The sequence below is a fragment of the Tursiops truncatus genome, chromosome 5, assembly GCF_011762595.2.
Source record: "Tursiops truncatus isolate mTurTru1 chromosome 5, mTurTru1.mat.Y, whole genome shotgun sequence".
Taxonomy (NCBI): Eukaryota; Metazoa; Chordata; class Mammalia; order Artiodactyla; family Delphinidae; genus Tursiops; species Tursiops truncatus.
Window position 1 is genome coordinate 53,008,778 of NC_047038.1, and position 26,897 is coordinate 53,035,674.

The window sequence follows — 26,897 nt, forward strand, 5'->3', positions numbered from 1 at the left end:
GCACAGTACCCAGCGCGTAGTACATGCTTGTTTTTTTTTTTTTTTTTTTTTTTTTTTTGCTGTAATCGGGCCTCTCACTGTTGTGGCCTCTCCCATTGCGGAACACAAGCTCCAGACGCGCAGGCTCAGCGGCCATGGCTCACGGGCCCAGCCCCTCCGCGGCATGTGGGATCTTCCCGGACCAGGCACGAACCCATGTCCCCTGCATCTGCAGGCGGACTCTTAACCACTGCGCCACCAGGGAAGCCCGTACATGCTTGTTTTAATCGTCATTGTTATTAACAATTTTATTATTATTATTACGCTTTGTAACCTAAGATTCTTCTTGGCATCATAGTTGGTTGATAAGAAATCTTAACTACTGGGATACTTGGATTTGAAGTCCAAAACAGAGTGATTTTATTTCCTTATTTCACCTGTGCCTTTCGGCACCCTGCATACTTTCTTCATTGCTAATGAAATGGTTCAATACTTCTTACTGCATCAGTCCCTCAGTTTACTCCCCCAGCCAGCGATGACTTTTTACTTTCCATTTATGACTTCAGTGGACTTTAACATTTAAATAGTTTAAATATTAGAATGTAAAGGTATAGGTGTTTTAAAAGATATTTATAAAGAAAAGCAATATGATCTAAATTCAGGATGATTTTTGAAAGTCTGCTATGTTCAGTAAATTACTTACAATTTTCGTGTTGTTTATGAAATGATAGTAAAATGCCAGAGGTAATTAATGCTTATAAAATATTTTGAATTTGATAAATTTCTAAATCATATTGTTATAGCATAAAGTAACCATAGAAAACAAAAACATCAATATAGCAACTAAATTATTAACATACAGGAGTGTTTGCACTGCTGAGTTTTCACTGAAAAGGTTTTCGATACATGTAATAAAGTGTTAAATTGCACACGATGAGCTCTTAAAGTAATCATCACTAATATGTAAAGTGTTAAGTATGTTGCTGAAATATTTAAATTTACATACGAGTAATATTTTTAATATATATGTATTTTTTAAATGAACAGGATAGCAGTGCATGAACCTTCATTTATGATCTCTCAGTTGAAAATCAGTGATCGGAGTCACAGACAGAAACTTCAGCTCAAGGCGCTGGATGTGGTTTTGTTCGGACCTCTAACGCGTTAGTATTCTCTCTCACAAAATATGGTGTGAAAGAATAATCAGATCATCCATTGTTGTTTAAAGAAGGAAAAAGTAAGAAATGTGGTAGGCCAAGAAGAATCCTCTGTTAGCTATGAAAGAGATGTAATACTATCTTAAAAGATTTATAGGGTGAGATTTTCTGTCATGGAAATACGGAGTGTGGAATTTTCAAAGCTGGTTACTGATGTAGAAAGTTGTAAAAACTATATGTTAGTTGATGATTTAGAATTAAATTTCTAGATTTAAAGCTCTTTACAGCAGTTTTAATGTTGATGTTATTATAGCTGGATATTCACTGAAGAGTCCTTAAAAAAAAGTTGCAATCTAACCATCTTGATAGCAAGAAGTAATAAATCCTAACCTGACTTTATTAATTACCAGGAAAAGGATTTTTAAGATACAGATCAAAAACAGAGGCCCTAGAGGCCTGCTTGAAACTGTACAAAGTAACAGACTATTCTGGCAGAAGTACAAGGTGGGGAATGTTATTTGATTGTTCTAAAGAAGAACATTTAAGAAATCGCTTTGTCATATTTGTAAGGAAAGTGAGCCTTGTTCTTCTTTACCTTGAGAGGAATACTTTCTTCCCAGAAGGGAAGTTTAATATGTTTACTTAATTTAATTTCAAATTTCAGAAAGCTTTGGGGGAAAAATGTTTGAAGAGTACACATTTTAGAGGAATTATATTTTATTTTTCAGAAGCTAAAAAGGGATAACAAAATTAATCCAAGAAAAATGGCTTTCACAAATTATAAATTAAGAAACGAATGTTAATTTTACCTCAATTCTTGAAGTTAAGAGACTTGCAGGTTTCTATAATACCATGTTGGGGGTGCCCCTGCTAGTAAAGGGTTACTGGAGTGGTTGGATGGATTCCATGACTTTACGGGTGGTTCTTTTTTGGCTCAGGCTAAAAGGGCAGCTGGTGAAACAGCTGGAACTCTCCTTTGTGATAGTTGGTGGAAATTACAAACCCTATGAAATAGAACACTGTTGAAATGCCAAGCATTCCATAAAGATGATACCCTTTCTAACCTTTTCCTTATCCTAAGTTTTCAACTGAATCTATTGGGGGTTGTCTTCTGTGAGATTCGATCTAGTTTTTTCATGTGAATGATTGGTGAAAATAGGAATTAGACTATAGAATTTGTCTCTATATACGAACTGGTCAGGAATATTTATATTTTATTAATCCAAGAACAAACCACTCTCTAAGCCAAACAGTATTATCATTTGAAAAGAAACCAAACTAGTCTCAAAGAATGTTGAAAACAAATGTTTTAATAACAAACCAGTTTAGAAGTTAATGATGCGTTACCTTTTTAATGTGTTTGTCTTAGAATTATTATTTGAGTGAATGAGCCCTACAGTTGGAACACCCACATTAGAGTTATAAAAAATTAGCAGTGTCAAGTGAACAGAAATACATTTTAAAGGAGTTTTCACTGAAATCTTTTCCAGTTTGTGGTACTTACTGTACAGTTTGAGACTTGTCCATCTGTTTATTGTTATTCCTGGTGATTATAGTTCAGCCTAAACAAGGCTTATATTTGGACTAGAGCCTGAGCTGAACCTCTCAGTTTGAGGCAGAATAAAAATAAATCCTTTTGAGACTTTAGCCTTCTGCCAAAGAGTGAATAGTGAATCTCTTTCACTATAGGTGAGGGCGTGCACTCTTGAAATATGAAACACTGAGAGTCTCTGGCATAGAACATGCTGTTTATCACACAATGTAAATGTATACGAACGCTAGACTTGTAAGCATGAAAACTTTTCATTTCTATAGAGCTCTTCATCTCATCAAACATGCAGAATATCTCCTTACTTCTGGAGGTGTGGGCAGTTAGGCAGTTTTTCACTGAAAAACTGTATCTCTTTGCAACAAATAACACATTATATTGTATTAGTTATCATGTCTTCCCCCACTGAGCCTCCACACTCAGATCAACTAGGAAATTATTTGCCTAGCGGTTGCTGTGGTTTGTATTACTGAGGACAGTAGGCCTGGCTCCTGGCTTCTGACTTTAGAAAAAATGTCAGGGGTTACTGTCACGCTTGGTGTGCCACAGGGGAAGGCGATCCCGATGTTTCCCTCTAGTAACCCAGATCTCTCTGGCAGATAACCACCTAAAACGTTACTAGTTATGATCATTTAACCCATGGTTTCTCAACCTTGCCACTATTGACATTCCGGGCTGGATAATTCCTAGATGTTTCTTTGTTACCGCCAGACTGGGGACAGGAAAAGAGACTGTGTTATGCATTATTGGATGTTTGGGAACATCCCTGGCCTCCACCTACTAGATACCCATAACAGACACCCTTACTTCCACCTTCCAAATTATGACAAGCAAAAATTGTCAGATGTCTGCTGGAGGGAATATCACTCTTGGTTGAGAATCACTAATTAATCTCGTTACATGGCTGTGTGCTTGGGAAATTGCTTTTTGGTGAATGATTAAGATTTCAGTTTGTGTATCAAAGCATGACCGCTGCCTAACTTGTCTGAAGGAGGGGAGCTGGTAATGGTGTTACTCTCCATGACTCCTTTCACCCCACAGAGGACCATCCTCTCTATGTGATTGGAGATACTGTTGCTTCTTCAGAGCTCCCCAGGAATTCTGTCACTAGCTCCTGTAGCAGCAGGGGGCATGGTGTATCCATGTGGGTTTATCACTGCCCTCCTGTAGGTCTAGTATATCAGGTAGTTATAATAAGCACATTGATTATTTGAGGAGAACTTGTATATGGGAGGGACATCTTCATATTTTGTTTTGTTTTTAGATACCTACTATTTTTTAAAATAAGTGGCTCTGTGTACTGAGATTCTATGATACTCAAAGATTAACTTAACCATCTGTAATTGTCTTCGTAGGCCCTCCTCATAACTGGATGAAGGATTTTATCCTCACAGTTTCTATAGTAATTGGTGTTGGCGGGTGCTGGTTTGCTTACACGCAGAATAGGACATCAAAAGAACATGTTGCAAAAATGATGAAAGACTTAGAGAGTTTACAAACTGCAGAGCAAAGTCTCATGGACTTACAAGAGAGGTGAGTAGGTAAAAAAGACTATAAAACTGTGGGAAGATACAGTTTGTGAATATGTAATATGGGCATGTGCTTACCATTTATATTTAGGTTGGTACATACATCAGGAGTTCATTTCATGTTTTTAGAAAAGTATCATATTGTCATAATTACAAATTTATTATAAAGGTATGCACTAGGGAATAAATGGGCAGAAGACCAGTGGAAATAAATCAAATATAGGTAGAATTATAAGTGAAGTTAAATTTTATTTTTAACATGATTTAAATAATTATGAATTTCTTAAAAGCTTCTTCCTGAAGAGTGTTTCCCTTCTATATCTTGTATTTTTAGCTCAATATAAATCAAAATAGCTGTATAGTAGGTTACCTGATGTTTTTGTTGTCCATATTTAAGATTAATAGAAAATGCTGTGAATTCTGATTGAAACATGTATCTTATTGCTTGATACGTATTTATTGTTCATTAAGATAATGAAATTTTGGAAACTTTTGTGAGGAATTTTCATTTTTATTGTTCTGTAAGGCTTGAAAAGGCACAGGAAGAAAACAGAAATGTTGCTGTAGAAAAGCAAAATCTAGAGCGCAAAATGATGGATGAAATCAATTACGCAAAGGAAGAGGCTTGTCGGCTGAGAGAGCTAAGGGAGGGAGCTGAATGTGAATTGAGTAGACGTCAGTATGCAGAGCAGGAATTGGAACAGGTATTTATGTTTTAAAAAAGTATTTGTGAGGATATTTGTATTGCTACCCTGAGGAGTTTTTTGGGTTTCATTCAATCTCCTACATTTAGTTCCATTATATACTCTTCCTTAGTTAATAAAAGAGTCATCTGTCTATATTGTTAGCATTGGTCAAAGTTCATTAGCAAAAAACAAAGTACCAACTAAAAGAAAAATTTACCCTCATGTTCACTCATTCATGAAGTCCTATCCCATGCCATGTTAATTGTCTTGAGTGAATCTAAGATGTTTATTTAACAACTGTAGTATATTTCAGTTTCTGACTGTAACCTAGTAAAGTATATCTACTGTTAAAGTTCTCTGCAAATGTTAAGAATCTCTATTAAACATCCATTTGAATCCTGTTAAATGGTTTTAGAACATAATCTGCTACAAATTCTGAAGTTGTTCAAAAGGTGTCCTTTTCAATATCTGCTTCTACTATGCATTTACTCAGGATGGAGTTCAGGCATTGCACAGTCCTTCAGAAAAGGTGGGGAGGTCCTGGGAGAATTTAATTGTAGGCAGATGTATTAGTTTTATAATTCTGCTGTTAAAAATTACCACAAACTTAGGGGCTTAAAACAACACACATTTATTACCTTAGAGTTACTGAAGTCAGAGTCTAAAATAGGTCTGCAGGGCTGCATTCCTTCTGGAGGCTCTAGGGGAGGATCTGTTTCCTTGCCTTGTCCAACTTCTAGAGGCTGCCTACATTTCTTGGCTCATGGCCCCTTCCTTCATCATCAAAGCATGTCACTCCAGCCTCTGCTTCCATGGTCTCATCTCCTTCTTCTGACTCTTACCCTTTCTTTACTGATAAAGAAGTTGAGGAACAAAATGAGGACGAGAAAACTTGTTCAAGTTTAGAGAGTGACTCGGTTGTAAAGCAGGGCCAGGAACCTAGGTATTCTGCCTCCCACTTTGCTTTATGCACTGTTGTCTTCTCAATCAAGTGCTAAGTAAGAATTATGTAATGGATGAGTTTCAGTTTCAACTCATGAGGAAATGTTCAGGGTACATTACTAATTCCTTCAAGATTGTCATTTTGTCTGACTGAATGCAGCTATCTCTTTTGTTAACAGTTAACTGTTCTTTCTCTCATACCCCAGATACCTGTCTTTTGGGTCTTTTCCCTGTAAGGGGTTTGTTCTCTTAAGTTGACTCCTAGACCTATTTTGCAGTCTGGTCCTATTTACCTGACAGACCTTGTCTATGTAGAATGTAGTAAAGAACCAGGGAGTTAACAAAAAGGCGTACCCAATTACCAAAAAAGGCATAGCCAAATTATACTGTGTCCAAGAATTAGATACTATGTCCTTTTCTCCTGTGAGAACTCTGTGCCTGTTCCCACCCAGACTTCAACTCTTGGTTGTTCCCAGTACTAAATAAACTAAAAAGCTTGTTAGCTGTTTTCCTGAACTTTGCAGATGAGAAAGAACAAATCAGAAAGCAATAGTGGGGATTCTTCTATAGAGACATAAACTGGTAGCAGTATTTTACAGGAAACTGCCTCACAGTGTGGGAAAAAGACACAATATAAAGAAGGACCCCTAAATCAGAAATATTCTAGTCTGGGGTTTGGGACATAGAGACCTTGCATCCCTTAATAGACCCTAAGATTACTATGATACTACATCCCAGCACAAACGTAATAATCCTAATGAGATCCTGAGTAAGAGGTGGTTTAAAGGAGAGAACTGGGTATTTAAAAAAACTCTGTCCAACATGATTACAGTAATAAGAAACACAATTTTATGAGTGCTTACTCTGTGCCAGAACTTTATGCTGTGCACATCATTGCAAAATTTTAATCCTCACTATACATAGACATTATTCTCATTTATAGATGAGATGTGTACAGGTTAAATAACTTGCCTTAGGTCACACAGCTATTATGTGGCAAAGGCAAGATTATGTGTGTTTTATTCCAAAGTCCATGTTTTCCCATACTGCTATTAAAAGCTTTGTTTATAAAAGTAAGTTTAACTGGGAAATTAATTTACATATGTCACATAATCCACAGTTCCACATAGTTTGAAGTATTATTGTATCTTGTCGAGTGGGTAATCAACTTCTCAAAGTTAGAAGGCAGGAAGATCTGGTACATATTTTGTATAATGTTATTTTCTGTTAAACAAAAGCTTTTGGGTGAATAATAGTACTGCTTTATATTTTGTGTGGTTTAAATACTTTTCACATAAATTATTTTGTTCTTAAAGTCTCAAGAAGCCTAAAGTTAGGGCAAGTCATAGTACCTCTGTTGTACATGCAACAGTAAGTCTCCGAAAGTAAAGAACTTGCTGAAGGAAACAGAGGTAATAAATTGTAAAGTTGGTCCAGAAACCAGGTTTTCAGATATTTAGACTTTCTTCTGTGATGTCATGTTTTTACTTGTTGCTGTTTTATTCCCAAGACACAAAACTTATATAAATAATTATTGTATTTTTAAACAACTTAATAATTCATCATTTGTAAAACCTATTAATTACTCAATTTTCACTGCATCTATTTCCCTGTAAATAACAATGTTAATTTAGACTGAGGGTTGGAATTCAGATCAAGTGATAAACTTAAGAATAATGGCAGAGAAAATAGTTGCTGTTATTGGAAGGTCAGAATTCCCAAAATTTTGAGACATTATTTGACAGTCAATCAAAACATTGGTCAGCCTCAGTTTATACTAGAACTATATCAATTCTGTGTTAAATGTGTTTATTGCGCTTGTTTTGGGGAAACAAATTTATGGATATAACAGTAAGGAAAATCTTTATGGTTAAAGAGAAAAACACGAGTGAATTTGTTCAGATTCTCTGTATACATCTTTGTCAATGAAAACTGTATAGAAATTTTAGCTTTAAAATCTTGTGAGGGCTTCCCTGGTGGCGCAGTGGTTGAGAGTCCGCCTGCTGATGCAGGGGACATGGGTTCGTGCCCCGGTCCTGGAAGATCCCACGTGCCGTGGAGTGGCTGGCCCCGTGAGCCATGGCCGCTGAGCCTGCGCGTCCGGAGCCTGTGCTCCGCAATGGGAGAGACCACAACAGTGAGAGGCCCGCGTACCGCAAAAAAAAAAAAAAAAAAAAAATCTTGTGAGAAGAAGGGCCTGTGACCTACACTTTGTAGTGTTATATACAACTCCATGTCACAGGGCCTGAGTTCAAATTCTCTCTTGAGAGATTAGCAGGGACGCCACACAGCTCTGCCAACTGTCTTATTAAGTGCAGTATTGTCCCAAGCACATTGCACAGGGAGTCGCGTCAGGCAAGTGTTGCTTACGATTTGTCTCAAGTGAGTAAGTCCTGTTTTACCCTTCCTGTTAATATTTTGAATTGTTTACTTCCTGTCTGACGGTTTTAGAGTTTTAAAAAAAGTTTTTAGAAAACTTTTTAGAAGTTTTAGAGTTTTAAAAAATACCTTTCTACATTTTTTTCCTGTAGTATCTGGCAGCTGTTCTCTTTATCAGAAATTTGTGTCTAGTACTCTAATTTAGTTTATTCTGGCACATGATAAAGTTTATTTAAATAAATGGGGTTTGATCAGATCCAACGTTCTTTTGCACATTAGTTTAGGAATGAAGTTTTAGTTACTTTACTTAACTGTGGGGAAAATTAATTTGTGGTTATGGTGCTCCAGAAGCAGGATGCCCCATGGTTCATTTGTCACTTTGTCTGAAGGTCTTGAGTGTGTATGTAATTTCATAAATTCCATCATGTATCTTTTTTTTTTTTAAGAAGATGTTGGGGGTAGGAGTTTATTAATTAATTAATTTATTTTTGCTGTGTTGCGTCTTCGTTTCTGTGCGAGGGCTTTCTCCAGTTGTGACAAGCGGGGGCCACTCTTCATTGCGGTGCGCAGGCCTCTCACTATCACGGCCTCTCTTATTGCGGAGCACAGGCTCCAGACACGCAGGCTCAGTAGTTGTGGCTCACGGGCCTAGTTGCTCCGCGGCATGTGGGATCCTCCCAGACCAGGGCTCGAACCCGTGTCCCCTGCATTAGCAGGCAGATTCTCAACCACTGAGCCACCAGGGAAGCCCCGTCATGTATCTTTATACATCCTTAGCTTGAGCTCTTGCTAGTTTTTAAGTGAATCATTCCTACAATGGATTGTCTCTTTATTCTGTGTCATTTTCTTAGTGAGACTTTCCTTAAGAGTTTTTTCCTTAGCACGTAATACCACCTCATACACTAAGCATTTTAGTTTTCTGTTTATTGTCTGGCTCCCCTAAAGGGAGGCTAGAAGAAAAACTTCCACATTCTGACACTGAAGCTATTCATAGTTTCCCATGGAAAAATCAAGAAGACTCTCACTCAGAATCTGTTTTCTCGAAATTTACACTTGGTCTGCATATGCTAATTTATCAACTTTTTGGTATGTGAGAAGCAGGAAAAAATTAAATAGAGGTGATAAAACAGACTATAATAGGCAGATATGCTCATAACAATGAGAAATAACTAGCCATAAAGATGTCTGAAAAACTTTTTAAAAATGGTATAATTACTTTAAAAAAATGGGTGTATAGTTAGGTAGCTACAGCAAGGTCTTTGGGGAACAATAGAAGGGGTAGTAGAACAGGTATTCACCCTATTTTGGATACTTCTTCATATCCTGTCCATAAACAAAGAAATACAAAAAATGTAATCCATTTCAGTTTGTACATGCCCTGGGTTTTTGTCTGTCAGTGAGTCTGGCTATTATAAAATATAAAAATGCAGTATTGCAACCTAAGATATATGCAAGCTCCCTTTCACCCTCTGGCTTTACAAACTTGCTTAGTGAGTTTAAGAGGTACTTAAAAACTTCAGCTTTAGTTTTTAATGTTAGAAATATTGTTTTAGACTGTGATTTAAAAAGATGTTTACAAAGAGCATAATTCAAATTGCCTTTTCTTTTAATTTTGGTACTAAAAAATCTTAGTTTAAATATCTTTTAAAAAGAGAAATTTCTCTTTCTCTCTCTAACCTCTACCACCTTCCTCTACCCCTCTTTCTCCCTCCCTCCCTCTCTCCCTCCCTCTCTCTCCTTCTCTCCCACTCCTCCTTTTCCTTCCTACCTCCCTCCCAGGTTCGAATGGCTCTAAAAAAGGCTGAAAAAGAATTTGAACTCAGAAGCAGCTGGTCTGTTCCAGATGCACTTCAAAAATGGCTTCAGCTGACGCATGAAGTAGAAGTACAGTACTACAATATTAAAAGACAGAATGCTGAAATGCAGTTAGCTATTGCTAAGGATGAGGTACTCTATTATATTGCAAAACGTACTACGCTTCTAAAGGGATTAACCAGTTGGTATACAAAGATCTGAATAAAATTTTTAGTATTGCAGATTATTTTTATGAATTGGAATTTATTGCATAGATTGACTCTCATAAAAGTGAAATCACTTTATTTAAGAGAAGTACATACCTTTCAGAATGACCTTAGTATCATTTAAAAATCATCCCTACTATCATTATCATAAATGTTTTATATGGAGCTTTTCTCCTCTGGGTTGCTGCTTCATATCTGATTCAGGTTAGTAGTTACTAGAAATTAATGTCTGACTCTTAATAATTGTGTGAAATTACTGAGTCTTAATCTGATTTCTAGTGAAACAACAACAACAAAAAACTCGGTGCACTCACTACACTAACACCTCCATTGCAGTAGGATATATAGTTTATGTTATTCTCCTAGTTTTAAATAGAAGATTCAGGTCTTTCTGATCCGTACAAATAAGGGAAAAAATTCTCCAGAACAAAGTTTGGCTTAGGAAAGCATGCTTTCTCCCTCATTTGTTTTCTTTTTTGGAAAATAGGGCTATATCTTGGCTAATAACTCCCCATTGACTTTATAATTATTAATATATTCAAAATAAAATAAACCTTATTCGTATATGTGTATTTTATCCCAAACCTAGCCTTATTTTTCTCTCTTTGGGTTTCTAGGCAGAGAAAATTAAAAAGAAGAGAAGCACAGTCTTTGGGACTCTGCATGTTGCACATAGCTCCTCCCTAGATGAGGTAGACCACAAAATTCTGGAAGCAAAGTAAGAATGTTACTGTCACTATCTGTCTGTTTTTATTGTGTTGAAATGTGTAATTTATAGGCAATTTATGTTTTAACTTGTCATTTAATTATGTACTATTATATCATTTATACTAATTCTAAAAAGGGGTAATTTCTTCTTGAAATTGGTTAATTGCCTTGGTCTGTTCATGTAGTTGACTTTTTTCAGTGCTGTATTAAAGACTCTTTGATGCAACAAGTAATTCCTATATTGGCTTTTCCAGGAAAGCTCTCTCTGAGTTGACAACTTGTTTACGAGAACGACTTTTTCGCTGGCAACAGATAGAGAAGATCTGTGGCTTTCAGATAGCCCATAACTCGGGACTCCCCAGCCTCACCTCTTCCCTTTATTCTGATCACAGCTGGGTGGTGATGCCCAGAGTTTCCATTCCACCCTATCCCATTGCTGGAGGAGTTGATGATTTAGATGAAGATACACCCCCAATAGTGTCACAGTTTCCCGGTAAGTGGTGAGTTCAAAAAAGAGAGTTGGTACAGTTTTAAAGGTAACTTTCTGCCATGCCTTTTATGAATCATTTGCTTTGAAATCTATGATAAAATTTGTGTTAATTCTTCATTTTCTCTTTTTTCTTTTTCTTGATCATTGTGTTTACTGTTTGACATACTCTATGAGCTATGTGTGTTACACACATATATATATGTACACATATATAATAACACATACATGCTAAGTCACTGTATGAATGAAGTGCTGAGCTTTGAGGGAAAACATCCTTTCATATGGAAGCTTAATCTATAGTAGAAATTAAAAATTAGAGGAAGACCTTGGAAACCTGAGTTGCAATCCTAGCTCTGCCACTAACTAACCAACTGTGTGACTTTGAGCCAGTCGATTTATTTTAAATTGAGTTGCCTTCCCAGTAGGCGTGTTTCATAGTATTTTGTTTTGCTTTTCCAATTCTATCCTTTTATTGAAAGAGTATTAATTAATATTTAACTCATAAAGCATTAAATCCACTCACCTTTACACAAAATTAAATTGCGTTTATATTTAGAAAACATACATTTTTTTGTTGCTAAAAAGTGGAGCTTCTCCCAAAGGTGGTTTTTTTTGTTGTTGTTGTTGTTTTTTTTTTTTGTGGTACCCGGGCCTCTCACCGTTGTAGCCTCTCCCACTGTGCTCCCGGAGCACAGGCTCCGGACCCGCAGGCTCAGCGGCCATGGCTCACGGGCCCAGCCGCTCCGCGGCATGTGGGATCTTCTTGGACCGGGGCACGAACCCGTGTCCCCTGCATCGGCAGGCGGACTCTCAACCACTGCGCCACCAGGGAAGCCCCCAAAGTTGGTTTTAACATGTACAGTTTTCATTATAATTGCTTTGTTATTCTGTATTCTTTGAAGATGTTTACAGTGTAAAGAATATATTTTGGTAGGAAGGTGAAATTTTACTATTTTAGATTTTATTAATAAATTGTAGAATTTATTAATAAATATTTGGAATTTTTGCAAAGTTATAGAGAGTGTAAATTTAAAGTGGTGTATTTCTTGTATTAGAAATCATTTGAAAAACTGTTTATCCTTATTACTGCTTGCCTGATTCATTTTCCCAATTTTTGTAACCTTTTTGAAACAGTATAGCTAGAACAAGATTCCAAAGAATAGAGAGCAAAATTTAATCATTAATCAGTTGAAAACTCACACAGAAATTTGAGTCTTTGAGACACAAATCATCATATATGAGCATTTTGCAGTTTGAAATTTTCTGTCCAATTGTTACAACTTTCCTAAAGTTATGATTTAGAAAGGGTTCTAATGTTAAAACAATTTTATGAAATAAAGCCCTAAGTTTGCAAATAATTAATCAGTGACTGTGTGCTTGTGTTCATTTCTGTGATTTTAATTATCTGGTTTAACGGCAGACAGATAATGCAAGCAGATTGGGGAGACACTAAACTCTTACAAGAGGAAGGGGGAGAGGACAGATTGTAAATGCAGTGAATACTGGGAAGTATGTGACCTCAATCATTTCACTTGCCCCATGCTGCAAGATAGTGATGGTTGAAAAGTTTTATCTAGATATGGGCTAGCTCTGCTGTTTGGATACTGTCAACTTGAGTTTATTTGAATTATGTGCCCTTAAGCTTACCATATATGCAGCACTGATTCATAAGTGTATGATTTTGTTTGAAAATGATAGCTTTTTAAAGTTGCAGTTCCTCCTTAGAAACTATAATTATTCGATATCAGAAGTGTGCATATATGTATTCCCTAAAATTAACTAGTTTTTTCTTTACTTTTTTTTTAAAGTACTTTTTGATGGGGCAAGATATCCACATGTGCATTAAAACACTTATAACTAAATGTGAATAATTTTTTAGTGATTGTGATACACAGAGAAATTTGAACTTTTTAAAATTCAGTATGATGCTTTAGAAATGCTGAAGTTTATTATCTCTGAAAAATAACTTATGCCAAAGATTACACTTTGAGAGCTCTGTCTCCACCCAGTGGCACAAAAGTAATACTCCACTCTGTTTAGTTATAAAAGCGTAATTTCTGGACCTGACAAATAAACTCTTGGCAGTAGTACTAGGGTCTAGGGTAGGATGAAGGCTCTTCGTTATATACTCTTTTAAGCAGTTTTAAATCTGCACCATGGATATGTGTAAATTGTCTAAGAGTGAAGGAATGACAAGGAAGCCTGCCTGTGGTATGTTAAGAGTGAAGTAAAAGATTATAAAACCATATACAGAATAATATTGTCTATGTTTAATTATGTGTAAATAAAAAAGAGAAAATATGATCAAAGGTTAGCTCTGTATGGGTTTTCCCAGTACCTTTATAGTATCTACTAAATATTCATAGTGGGATTGTGGTAGCAATTTATTTAAAATTTCTTATCATAAAGCTCTTCAGATATGCTTAAAAATACTGAAAATAAATTGCTCATTTACTACAAAGATAAACAGATTTTAACATTTTGCTTTATTCATCTTTCTTTTTCTCTGAAAAAGAAAACACATCTCCTCCCCTTCCTACTAAAGTTGTATATCTTCTAAAGCCTGTTTTACTTGTATTACATGCAGCTATATCTATAAACAATAGATACAATTGTTGTTTGTTTAAAAATGTACATAAATGGTATCAAACTGTGGGTATCATTTTGCAGCTCTTTTTGGTCAAAAGTATGTTTTAGAAAATTTCCATGTTTATATACAGATAAATTCACTAAAACTGTTTAATATGAGTCAACCACAGTATATCTATTTATCTTTTGTAATAATAAACCACAGTTTATCCAATTTTCTACTGAGATAGGTTCTTTCTACTTTTTTGCCCTTGCAAAAATGAGCATCCTTATCTCTATCTCCTTATTTCTAACTTTGAGAATTTCTCTGGGTGGACACCTAGAAATGGATTGCTAAGTCATTGGGAAGGCACCTCTTATTAGTCGTTGCCAAGTTGCTTTCAAAGTGGTTCTATCTGTTTACATACCCACTGTTTATAAGAATGCCTGTCTGCCTGTATCCTCACCATACTAGGAATCATCTGGTTTGTTTTGTAACTTGAATGCGTGTGATATGATACCTTAGTGTTATTAAAATTGTAATTTCTTTAAAGACTACTGAGGTTGTCTTTAAAGACTAAAAAGACTACTACTACCATTTCATATTTATTGGTGTTTGTCATTCAGATTTTTTCCTCTCTGAGTTGCTTGTTCCTGCTGTGGAATCTCCCTCCGAGATTCCATACTTATCTGGAAGAATTTTTATTATTATTTTCTGGTTATTTGAGGGTTGCAGATATCTTTTCCTAGGTCTTGGCTTTTCTTTTTTACTGTGCTTTGTTACTTATTTTCTTTTTTTAATCAAATGGTTTTTTTTCAAAAAACATTTTTAATGACAAATTTACAAATCTGGTTTGTGTTTTTATGTCTTTTTCATAAGGCGATAGATTGTTGTTTGCTCTACTAAAAGTTTTTAACTCTCACTTTAATCCTTTAGTCTTTTCATCTACCTGGAAGTTATTTTTGTTCCTTTTGTGAGTGGAATCTAAAGATATCTCTTGATGTATGGATAAACAGTTGTCCTAGTCTCATTCCTGCTCTATCCTTGCTGGTTTGTAATACAACTTCTCTCCATAGATACATAAATGCTTCCAGGCTCTTTATTTTTTTTCCATTGATCCCATTTTGCTTTAGTTGCTATATGTAGCTTTATAGTAAGTATTAATGTTTGATGGGTTTAATCTTCCTCTATTAAATTCAGAATTGCTACTCTTGGCAAGTTATTCTTATGAATTTTAGGATCAGCTTACGAAACGCCATGAAAACTTCCATGGGGCTTTTATTGGAATTTCTTTGAATTTAAAGATTAATTTTTAGCTTGTTTTTTTTAATAGTTACATGTGTTACCTTTCTTTAAAAAGTTATACTTCAAATTGCTTGTTGCTGATATGTAGGGAAAAGCTGTTGATTTTGGTATGCTGATTTTGTATATAGAAACATTGAATTTTTCTCTAAGAGTGTTTTGGATTTTGTTTTGTGGACAATAATAATGACTTTCCCCCCCCTTTCCATTCCTTGTGCTTTTATCCCAAGGCAGTCTAAGACCTCCAGTAAAATGTTGAATAAAAGTGCGAAAGTGATCGCAGACAAATAGTGATCTCCATTTCTAACTTTAAAGAGAATGCTTATTTCATCATGAAGTGTGTTTTTTGGTTTATTTGTTTTGTTTTTTGCTCTGTGTTCGATGGGTTACATTTTTTTTTTGGCTGAGCCACGAGACACGTAGGATCTTAGTTCTCTGACCAGGCATTGAACCCATGCCCCCCTGCATTGGGAGCACGGAGTCTTAACCGCTGGGCCGCCAGGGAAGTCCCTGATGGATTATTTTTAAATTAAGGAAATTAATCTCTATTTCTATTTTGCTAAGAATGATTTTTCTTTTAAATCAGTGGATGTTAAATTTTACCAAATTATTTTTCTGCATAATTTGAGGTAATTGCTTGTTTTATTTTTCTTTATTCTGTTGAATTTTAATCTGTTTAAATAAATTCCTTTAAATGTCAGTGAAACTTTTAGTCACAATGTTCTGTTTTGATAATAATTAGATTTGGTTTGCTATATTATTTTATTTAGGGTTTTTACGTTTTTAATCATAGATTAGTCAATAATTTTCCTTCTCGACACTCTGATTTTGGTATCAAGGTTATATTAGCATCATAAAATAAGGCAAAGAATACCCCCTTTTTCTTTCATTTCATTTTTTTTTTTACTCTTATAGTAGTAGTTAAGAATTTGGTCTCTAGAACAAGATTGCTAGAGTTTGAATCCTTACTCCTCCATTTAACTTATATGTATGTAATGTTGTCTAGTATTTTGTTTTGTTTTGAATGTCCCGCAAAACATTATTATTATTATTATTTTTGCGGTACGCAGGCCTCTCACTGTTGTGGCCTCTCCCGTTGCGGAGCACAGGCACAGGCTTAGTGGCCATGGCTCACGGGCCCAGCCGCTCCACGGCATGTGGGATCTTCCTGGACCAGGGCACGAACCCGTGTCCCCTGCATCGGCAGGCGGACTCTCAACCACTGCGCCACCAGAGAAGCCCAAGACATTATTTTTTATTTGTGTAACTTTGTGGGAGGTACTCTCTCTAAGCTTCCTTGTCTGTAAAATGTAACCTACCCTATGAGATTATTTTGTAATTTAAACTAAATAATATTTGTAAAACAATTAGAACATACCCTGGCCCATAATAATCCTCAATAAATGTTTTGAATTTTATTCTGTATTCTGAAATATAAGATACAGATGATTCTATGAAGATTTTGAAGAAATTGCCTATAGGCAGTTTGAGTTTGGTGTGTGTGTATGTTGGCAGAAGGGAAGGAGACAGATTTTTAAATTATTGATTCAGTTTCTTATAATGGTCATAAGTCTAGATTTGTTAAATTATATATTTCTAAAATATTGTTTGTTTTATCTGAGTTACAAAATTTGTGACTGAAAGTTGTCCATAGTATTTTATATGATTTTAAAAATCTCACATCTTTAAATTTTCTTTTCATTTCTCCTCCTTGATTAATCTGGCATGATTTGTCTATTTTATTTCACTCCGTCATTCTTCAGAGAGCTAACTGTTGGTTTTGTTGATATTCTCCATTTAGTTCTGCTCTTATCTTTTATTTCCTTTATTGGAATTTGCTTCATTTGTTTGTTTTTAATATTTAGACAGCTAGCTCATGAATTTTCAGTCCTCCTGTTTCCTTAATGTATGATTTTTATGGCTGCGAATTTCCCTCTAAGAACGACTTTAACTGAATCTACCTGAAGTTTGGATACATATAGTTTGATTATCATCTAGTTTTAAAATGTTTCCAACTTTTAATATGTCTCTTCCTTGAAATATGAATTATCTGGAAGTATGTGTTTAAGTTTCCAAATGTAGTATGTTTGTTTTGTTGTTTATTTGGTCATCAGTTTTTAAAGAATATCTTTACTTATCAATTTCTAGTTGTATTATGCTTAGAGAATAGCATCTATATAACATTTATTCTTTGGTATCTTCTGAGACTTGCTTCATGACCTAGTATTTATTTGATCGAATATTTAAAAATTTCCACACATATCTGAAAAGTACATTTTCTTAATTGTTAGTTATAGGATACTATATTGTTGGTTAAATCATGTATTAGTTATGAAAAATCTCTATATACCTACATTTTGGTCTACTTTTCTGTCAGTTGCAGAAAGAAGTTTGTTCAGATCTCTCTGAATTTCTTCTTGTAATTCTGCTCATTTCTATTTTATATAGTTTAAACCAAGTTATTCGGTGAATATAAGTCCAGATGTATCTTTTTAAAAGATTAACTATTCTTCTATGATTATGCGGAGACTGCTTTACAGCTAGCCGTACTTTCTGCCTTTAAGTTTGTATTATCTGATATTAAAATAGCTATAGGAGCTTTCTTTTGATTAATATTTGCCAGCGTAACTTTTTCTTTACTTAAAATTTTTTCCATCATTAGGCTCTAGATATGTCAGTATAAGAAATAGTAATAACTTACTATTTTGCTTTCTATTTGAGGATCTCTGTTGCCAGCGAAGTCCAATTTAATCCAATTACATTTAATCTGCTTGCTGATCCGTTTGGATTTCTCTCTGGCATATTATTTTGTGGTTTCTCTTTTCTATACCTCTTTTCAGCTTCTCTGTCATTCTCCTAAAGGATCTTCAGATGCTTTAATTTTAGACACTACCCTCCGCATCTTATATATTAATGTTGTCTAGTATTTTGTTTTGAATACCCTGCAAAAGTCATTTTTTATTGTTTTATTCAGTCGTTTTTCAGAAAGACTTATGTGTTTCTCTCTTCATCATTGTATTTTGTTTTTTACTCTTTCCTTTTTTTTTGCTTCCTTGAAAATATGTTCTTTGGTAAAAATTCTTTCAGTTAGCAACTGAGAGTAGTAAATTCTCTGTCTTTGCCTGAAAATGTCTTTATTTTCACTCTCACTTGAGAATAATAGTTTAACTGGATATCAGATTCTAGATGAACAATTACTTTTCCCATAGTATTTTGAAAACATTTGTTGTTATTTTCAGGCCTCTTATTGTTACTGTTGAGAAGTTTTAGTAAGGCAGATTGTTCCAGTTTCCTTTTAGGTAATTTCTCATTTCTCTCATCACTTAGAAAATGTTATCATTTTCTTTTGTTACACGTTTTTACTATAATATAATTAGGTGTACAATTTTTTCCCTGATACTTGGTGTGCTTTTGAATCTGAAGATGATTATCTTTTTTCAATTACAGAAAAATTATTAGTTGTTTTCTCTTTTAATATTGTTTTTCTTTTCTCTCTTCACTCCTACTGGAATATTAGTTGTATAGAAATATAAGACTAATATTAACCTATAATTATATGTTTGATCTTATTTTATCTTCCACATCTCTTAACCTTTCTTTTTATCTAATTGTGCTGCATTCAGAAAAATTTCCTTAGATCCATCTTTGAGATTACTTACTCTTTCTTCAGCTCCAATTTTGTTTAACCCATTCTTTGAATTTTTAATTTCAGTGACTGTTTTCATTTCTATTAGTTCTCCTTGATTCTTCATAAAATCTACTTGTTTTTTAATGCCTTGTCCTTTTTTCATTTTTATTTTATAATTTAATGCCCTTAAACATCTTATATTTTAGTTTTATTTGATAATTGTATTATTTGATGTTCTTGATTGATTATTGCAGCTGTTTCTTGAGTTTGCAGAGCAGATTGCCTTCTCCTGTTTTATAGTGTTTTACTGAACTATCTTAAAGGAACTTCCTTTTTTTCTTCCCTCCAGGGAAACACTTTGTGAGGAGTAGGAGTGCTCCTCAATATGATTTCTCTTGCTTCTGGCAGTAGTTTCAAGGGCTTCGCCTACTCAGGACCATCTTTTTTTTTTTGTTAACCTTTCGGATTTGGGTTTCACAGACCCTTCTGGTAGTATAAACTTGACCTCCAGGGTAATATGAGTTAGTTTATATTGAGTTTGAGTATTGAACACCCAGCATATTGAGTTTTTCATAAGAACCTTTTTAAATTCCAGTATCCAGAGAACATTCATTGAAGGAAGTTCCCTTGTTCATTGGTCAGATTTCTTTTCAGTACACCCTCCCACTGAGGAATGCAGCCATCTAGGCCCAGGCTTTTATCCAGAACACTCACAATTCCTATTCCTCACCTTCTGTGGGCTTAAGATGTCATTTATGTCCCCAAATTAAAGCGCAAACCCTTAAATTACTGAGACCGAGAACCTCCCACAGCAGTTCCAACATCACTCACAGGCCTACTAACTCTGACTTTTAGTCTTTGTGTTTTGGCATCCAAGAATTTTCTCTTCTTCCTTGCAAACTCAGCTATGCATTTAAAACTGTTGTTATATTTTATTCAGCATATTGAAGTACTTGAGGCTATTTAAAGTGTGTGGTTGGGGATTGGAAATGGTGGTCAGGTTATCTTTGACTGCCATATTGCTAGAACCAGAAGTCCCTATATTACTTATTATTTTTGGTTGTTGGTGGTGGGGGGGGACCCCCTTATTCAAAACCAAATTTCATCTTCTTTGCCATAAGAAAATACAGTTTGCAAAATAGTGTCTTATTAAATTGTTATGCTCCTGTATATAATTATTGATATTAGAATGAAAAATCACCTCAAATAAATATCTGTACAGTGAACTTCAGTGTTTCATTTAGCTACTCTTATAAATCACAGGTAGGGATGGCTGTCGGCTTTCATTGAGAATTAATAATAGCCTGGAGGTACTATTAAACATGTTCACCTTTTGTATAGGAGAGCTTGTTACAAGGTCAAAGTGAACTGCTTTTTAATCCTACGTGAGTTTTGTGGTGTTGGCAATATGTAAGAAGAAAATTTTTTGAAAGGATTGTAGAGTTGTAAACATTTTCTAGATGTGACCCATTTATGAGTCTCATCTTTATGTTATATTCTTTATTGGATTACTTAGAATTTTCCTCATATAAACTATTTGCTTTGTATTTAAACCTTCTTCATGCAGTATCTTTCCATCTTTGTGAGTAATACAAAAAAAATTTTTCCAAGCAGGGAATCCTGATTCTTCTCAGCCCTTCGCATCATACCTAGTCATGGCTGAATGTGGCTGTGTTTTACTGTGTATACCAAGTAACCAGTGACTGATGAGAATGGCTGTATTATATGCTAAGAGTTGTAGAACTTAATCATCTGTGTCAGTCTGGACACATTCTTTTAGTATTTGTAGGATATTGTTTCTTCTTTGACAAAGTGAGAACATCGGACTAAAGATTTCCAGGGTTTCCTCCAGTTCTGTAATCTATGAATCATTATAAATAAGTAAGGGAAAATTCTAATGTTTGTCTACTAAATTATAAATAGTTTCATATTATATAATTTGTGTTTGGAAAAAGCCTTGTATGGTATTTATGGAGGTAGTCAAATATTCTGAAAATATTCCCTTTAATTTTATCCATTTTCTTTTTTTTTTTTCCCCAGTCAAGTTATTTCAGTGGCTGTTTCTGTTTGAATTGTTTGTTAATTCACTCAGTAAATACTTACTGTACATCTACTTTTTTTAAAAAATAAATTTATGTATTTTATTTTTGGCTGCGTTGGGTCTTAGATGCTGCGTGTGGGATTTCTCGAGTTGTGGTGAGCGGGGACTACTTTTTGTTGCGGTGCATAGGATTCTCATTGCAGTGGCTTCTCTTATTGCGGAGCACGGGCTCTAGGTGCGCAGGCTTCAGTAGTTGTGGCTTGCGGGCTCTAGAGCGCAGGCTCAGTAGTTGTGGCTCACGGGCTTAGTTGTTCTGCAGCTTGTGGGATCTTCCTGGGCCAGGGCTCGAACCTGTATCCCCTGCATTGGCAGGTGGATTCTTAACCACTGCGCCACCAGGGAAGTCCCTGTACATCTACTTTTTGTCTGGCATTGTGCTAGTTGTGATTCAGTGTTGAACATGGTACACAGTTATTTCCTTCATGAAACATGCAGTCTAATGGAGGACAGACAAGAGCAATGCACTAAGTTATGTCATGGGGAAATACACTTTGGTGTTGCCATGTGAGCACAAGAGGGCAAACACTGACCTTAAATTTGGAGGGGTTGGGAAACTTCCTGGAGGAACTGCTCTTTAAGTGAAATGGGAGGTCAAGGGAGAGATGAGATGAGGAAAGAAGGTATGGAGATACTCTGATACTTCTGGGAGCTGAGTGAGGTATATTGTTCCTAGTATTCCTATAACAGAGAAGAGGGACACTAGTTCCAAATTAGAGGCTAGATAAATAGGGCATTCTAAGCCATGTTAAGGAGTTTGACTTTATCCTAATCCTAGAAGTAATGGGAGCAACTTAAGGGTTTTAACCAATAAAATGTCATATTCCTTTTCCATTTTAAAATGATCATGCAGGTTGCAGTATGGAGAATAAGTTGGAGGAGAAAGATCAGTTATTATTCTGGTGCAGTAGTCCAGCATAATACAGCAGTGATTTGTTGAGGGGGAAGTGGAGAGATGTGAGAGATACCCAGGAGGTAGAACTGGAAACACTTTATGATTAACTAGATGTGGTTTATGATGGAGGAGGAAGAGTCAAGAACGTCTGCGTTTCCAATTCAGATAACTAAGTGAGTGGTGGTGTTTTGTTTTTTTTTTTTTTTTTTTACACCAAGGTGTAAGGAACATAGAAGAAGGAGTGGGTTTGGGAGGAAAATGTTGAATTCAGTGTGGGTATCTGTGGAACACCCAAGTGTCAAGTAGGCAGTTGATTGTGAAGTCCTAAAGTTTAGGAAAAAGATTAAAAGCTAGAGTCACAGATTTGGACTTCTATAGACTGCAAAGGGTAATTGGAGTAATGGGAGTGGATGAAATTTCTTGAGAAGAATAAGTGGAACAAGAATAACAAGGCCTAGAACAGAACTTCGGAGACAAACAATTAAGGGACAGTAAAGGAAGAGGTGAAAATGTTGTTGGAGAGGTCAAGGAAAGGATAAACTAATAATGTCACGTGCTGGTCCAGTGTCAAGGAAGGATGGAGATACTCACTGAATTTAGCAATGAGGAAGTTTATCATAACTTTGTTAATGATAGTTGCAGGGAAATTGTATGGAAGCACTTTACCATTTCTTTGATGAATGAGTGAAGATAAAGTAGTATAGAAAGCAACATAGATCATTTACATAAAAGGGAAGAGAGATGTCAGCTGAAAACAGTCTGAGGGTAGAGGAGGTTTTCTTATTGCTGTTGTTGTTTATCTGTTTGTTTCTCAGGTTTGTTTTTTCAACTTTTTAAAAAAATAAATTTATTTTATTTTATTTTTATTTTTGGCTGTGTTGGGTCTTCGTTGCTGCACGCGGACTTTCTCTAGTTGCTGCGAGCGGGGGCTACTCTTCCTTGCAGTGCGTGGGCTTCTCATTGCAGTGGCTTCTCTTGTTGCAGAGCACAGGCTCTAGGTGTACGGGCTTCAGTAGTTGCGGCACGCAGCCTCAGTAGTTGTGGCGCATGGACTTAGTTGCTACGCAGCATGTGGGATCTTCCCGGACCAGGGCTCGAACCCATGTCCCCTGCATTGGCAGGCGGATTCTTAACCACTGCGCCACCAGGGAAGCCCCCTGTTTTTTTCACTTTTATTTTTAAGTGCCAATGGGAAATAGAAGAGGAGAAGATGAAGATAAAGGCAGCAAAAGGGATAAACAGTAGATAAGGTCCTTGAGTTTAGGGTAGAGAATGGGACAGATAGTGGAAGGAACAGAATGTGTGAACTAGAAAGGTAGGAATGTTAGAATCTAAATTATCTGATGTCTTAAGCTTATTATTTCAAAAATGAAGCAATTTTGAATGATGACAAGACCAAGGCATGAGAGTGGGTGGTGGAGTAGAGTAGAGGTGAATGTCTTGTGAGAAGAGATGAAAAACATGATTGGTTAAGGTGTTCATCTTACAGATGAGATGGCTCAAGCTGGTGAGAGGTTGGATGGACTGGTAAGAGAGAGACTAAGCAGGAAGTGACTAGTGAAGTGGAGATGAGAGATTCACGTGGCTTAATAGCGTGTGTCAAAGAAACATGTTTTTATAAAGGGAGTGAGGGTTTACAACAATATTGGGGAGTGAGAAGGCCGTCAATCTGTTGTTCTGATGCTGCAGCATGTGAGGTATGAAGAATGAACGGCTTCAGCTTGAGATCAGTATTCTTAGGAGAGCTATGTTTCCATTAAGGCAAAGAAATGAAGTGCCCATTCAATGAAGATTTAAGCACATAGGGGAAGTTTGTCTACTGTCTGCGTGGGTCTAGACTGAGACTGGGAGCAGAAACAAGGTAATCTAAGACTTCTGGTTAGTTCCACAATAGTCAGTGTTCAAAAAACAAGTTTTTATCTGACCTTTGCCTAAAAAATAGTGAGCCTATATATACAGTATTTAAATGATCCTTGATTTAAAATTTCTCAAAGTTCAAACAAGTTGTGCTGTGTCAAGAGATATTTGTTGAAAAATCCAACCTGTTTTACTGAATAGTTTTCTCGTCTTTCAATGTTAAAATTCATTAAAATATTTGCAATAAAGTACAGATTCCTTTTAAATATGCTTTACTGATTTTTAAATATAAGAATTTGTTATCTTGGGTAAATGTTTAAGCCTTTATGGTTAGTAATGTCAGATTTTGTATTTAAAACCACATGTGTTTATATGTTCACTTCTGTTTATTTTTTAGACCTGTTTTTATTTTTGTTACCTTTTTTTTTACTTCTTAACTTTCCTGAGAAGCAGCTTTACAGGTGATAGAGGATGGTAATAATTGTACAGTTACTTCAACAAAGGTAGATTCAATGGTGACAAAGGTAGATTAATCACATCAGTTCTCTTTGGTGTGTCTCTGTAGTGTGCATGAAAGGAGCATTGGATTTTATGAATGTTTTCATTTATTTCCGCTTGGCTTTCAGGGACCATGGCTAAACCTGCCGGATCACTGGCCAGAAGCAGCAGCTTGTGTCGCTCCCGCCGCAGCATCGTTCCGTCCTCGCCGCAGTCTCAGCGAGCTCAGCTTCCTGCACATGCTCACCCGGCACACCCCCGGCATCCCCACCACCCCCAGCACACACAGCACTCCTTGCCTTCCCCTGATCCAGATATCCTCTCGGTGTCAAGTTGCCCTGCTCTTTATCGAAATGAAGAGGAGGAGGAGGCCATTTACTTCTCTGCTGAAAAGCAATGGTATTGGCAATGAATGAAATACAGTATGTGTTGGGCTGGGTGGGTAGGAGTGGTATGTTGTGTTAATTTTCTACTGCTGCGTAACAGGTTACAACAAACTTTAGTGGCTTCTAACAACACCCATTTATTAGCTCTCATTTCTGTATGCCAAAGTCCAAGCTTGGTGTGGCTAGGTTTTCTGCTCAGGGTCTCACAAATCTAAAATCAAAGTGTTGGCTGGGCTTTATTCTTATCTGGGGCTAGGGGGCCTCATCAAAGCTCACTTGGTTGTGGCAGAATTCAGTTCCTCATGGTTACAGTACCATGGTCCTGGTTTCCGTGCTTGCTCTCAGCTGGGGGCTGCTCTCAGATTCTAGAGGCTGCCTGCTCTTCCTTGCCATGTGTGGCCTCTATCTTCAAAGCCAGCAACAGAGAATTTCCCTTCTTTCAAATCCCTCCTTTGCTTTGAATCTCTGCTTTCCTTTATCTCTGATCTCTATACCCAAATTTAAAAGGCTTACCTGGATAATAATCTCTCTATATATTAAGATCTACTAGTTTGGGCCTTAATTACACCTGCAAAATCCCTTCATAGCAGCACCTATGTTAGTGTTTGATTAAATAACTAACTGGGAGAAGATGTGTGCACACCAGAGCTGGGAATTGGGGGACCATCTTAGAATTCTGACCACCACACACATAGGATATTTTGAGATATAACTGCTTAGAGGCTAATGCACACAATTGACTCAAGTCTCAGAATATAAACTTGTCTAACGAACAGTTTCATATGTAAAATATAAAGGCATGAGCTTAAGTATACTTGAGCACAAGGAAACATTAAATATGACTGACTGAGGTTTAAAAATATTTGTTGCCAATTAATGATTTGTTCTGTTATGTGCTAGTACTTGCTAGTGAGCAAGCAGTATCAGATGCAAAAGATTTAAGAAAATGTCAGGAATTTAAAGGAGGAAATTATATTCATAACACTTTTTTTTTTTTTTCTATAAAGTAGATATAGCAGCAGTGTATTCTAGTCCAATGAGACCGGTTGCTGTTGGGGATCTCTCTAAACCGTATTCCTCTTTTGGAGCAGTACGGTATTAAGTGACAGAAAAACTGGTATTGGTTTCTGAGTTTGCCACTTAGTAGCCATGTGGCCATGAAGTCTTTACTGTTCTTGTTAGAAAAACAAAACCAGAAGGAATGGGCTGGACACTCGCCATAAGCCCTGGTGGCTCTCTGTCATGTGATTCTTCACACATAATTGTTTCGTCTGCTAGTGAAAGTAAATTTTATGATTAGAAAGTGATTATTGTAGCATATTCCTAAGGAGATAATACAAGTTTTGTGTTGTCATTGCAACTGGAGAATCTGAGGCACCTTTGCTTGGTTAGCACTTTATGACCAGCTTTTTTGTCTAACCTTTGCAGTATAACTGTAGTCACCAGTAAGATGGCTTTACTGACAAAACTAATTTTGTGTGGCTTATGGAAATTAGTAGGAAAACTCTAGAGCTCTGCTGTCCAGTAGAATTTTTTGCACTGATGGAAATGTTCAGCCCTCATTTCAAAGAGCACTGTCAGAAATTCACAGGTAGCTCATTAATTTGAGAAGAATTTGGATTCAGACAACTTCCTCCTCTCCATTTTAGTCTTTTAAGTGTTGAACCACCAGAATCCTTACAAAATAATAATAATACAAACATTTACTATTTACCAATCTTTTATGTTCTATGCATTATTGCACGTATACGCTCATTTAAACCTTACCTTGAGTTAAGTCTTGTTATACGTGCATTAAACTTACATAAATTCAACCACACGTCACTGTGGGAAAAAAATAAAAGTAGAAAAATGACATAAATGGTACATACAATTAAATTCAATATTCTGAAGAATATATGCTCTGGGAAAAATGGGAGATTTTAAGGTGTACTAGACCTGTATTCCAAGTCTGACTAGTTATGCAGAAGAAGCAACACTTCAGATTATTATTTGTTTTGGAATTAGGATATTAGAACTAAAAGTAGTATTAGAGATTGATCAAATACTCTTACCTAGACAAGAAAATTGAGATCTGGTTAAATTAATTGATTTGCCCAAGATTGTACAGCTAATTAATGGCAGGACCAGGACAGGAATCTAGGTCTCCTAAATTAGGTCAGTATTCTTTTCACACATTATTTAGATTTTAGAAGCTAGTTTTTAAAATATTTTTAACCTAGTT

At 35.9% G+C, this 26,897-nt stretch overlaps 1 protein-coding gene across 1 annotated transcript in view; it reads left to right on the plus strand.

Annotated features, from left to right (window-relative positions):
* Positions 1–26,897, plus strand: part of STIM2 (stromal interaction molecule 2) — a 169,303-nt gene that overhangs the window by 137,839 nt on the left and 4,567 nt on the right. The window contains exons 5-11 of the mRNA XM_019928374.3: positions 1,027–1,142; positions 4,041–4,218; positions 4,741–4,918; positions 10,001–10,168; positions 10,860–10,960; positions 11,205–11,443; positions 24,416–24,686. Coding sequence (XP_019783933.1) covers positions 1,027–1,142; positions 4,041–4,218; positions 4,741–4,918; positions 10,001–10,168; positions 10,860–10,960; positions 11,205–11,443; positions 24,416–24,686 — 1,251 coding nt within the window. The remainder of the gene's footprint in view (positions 1–1,026; positions 1,143–4,040; positions 4,219–4,740; positions 4,919–10,000; positions 10,169–10,859; positions 10,961–11,204; positions 11,444–24,415; positions 24,687–26,897) is intronic.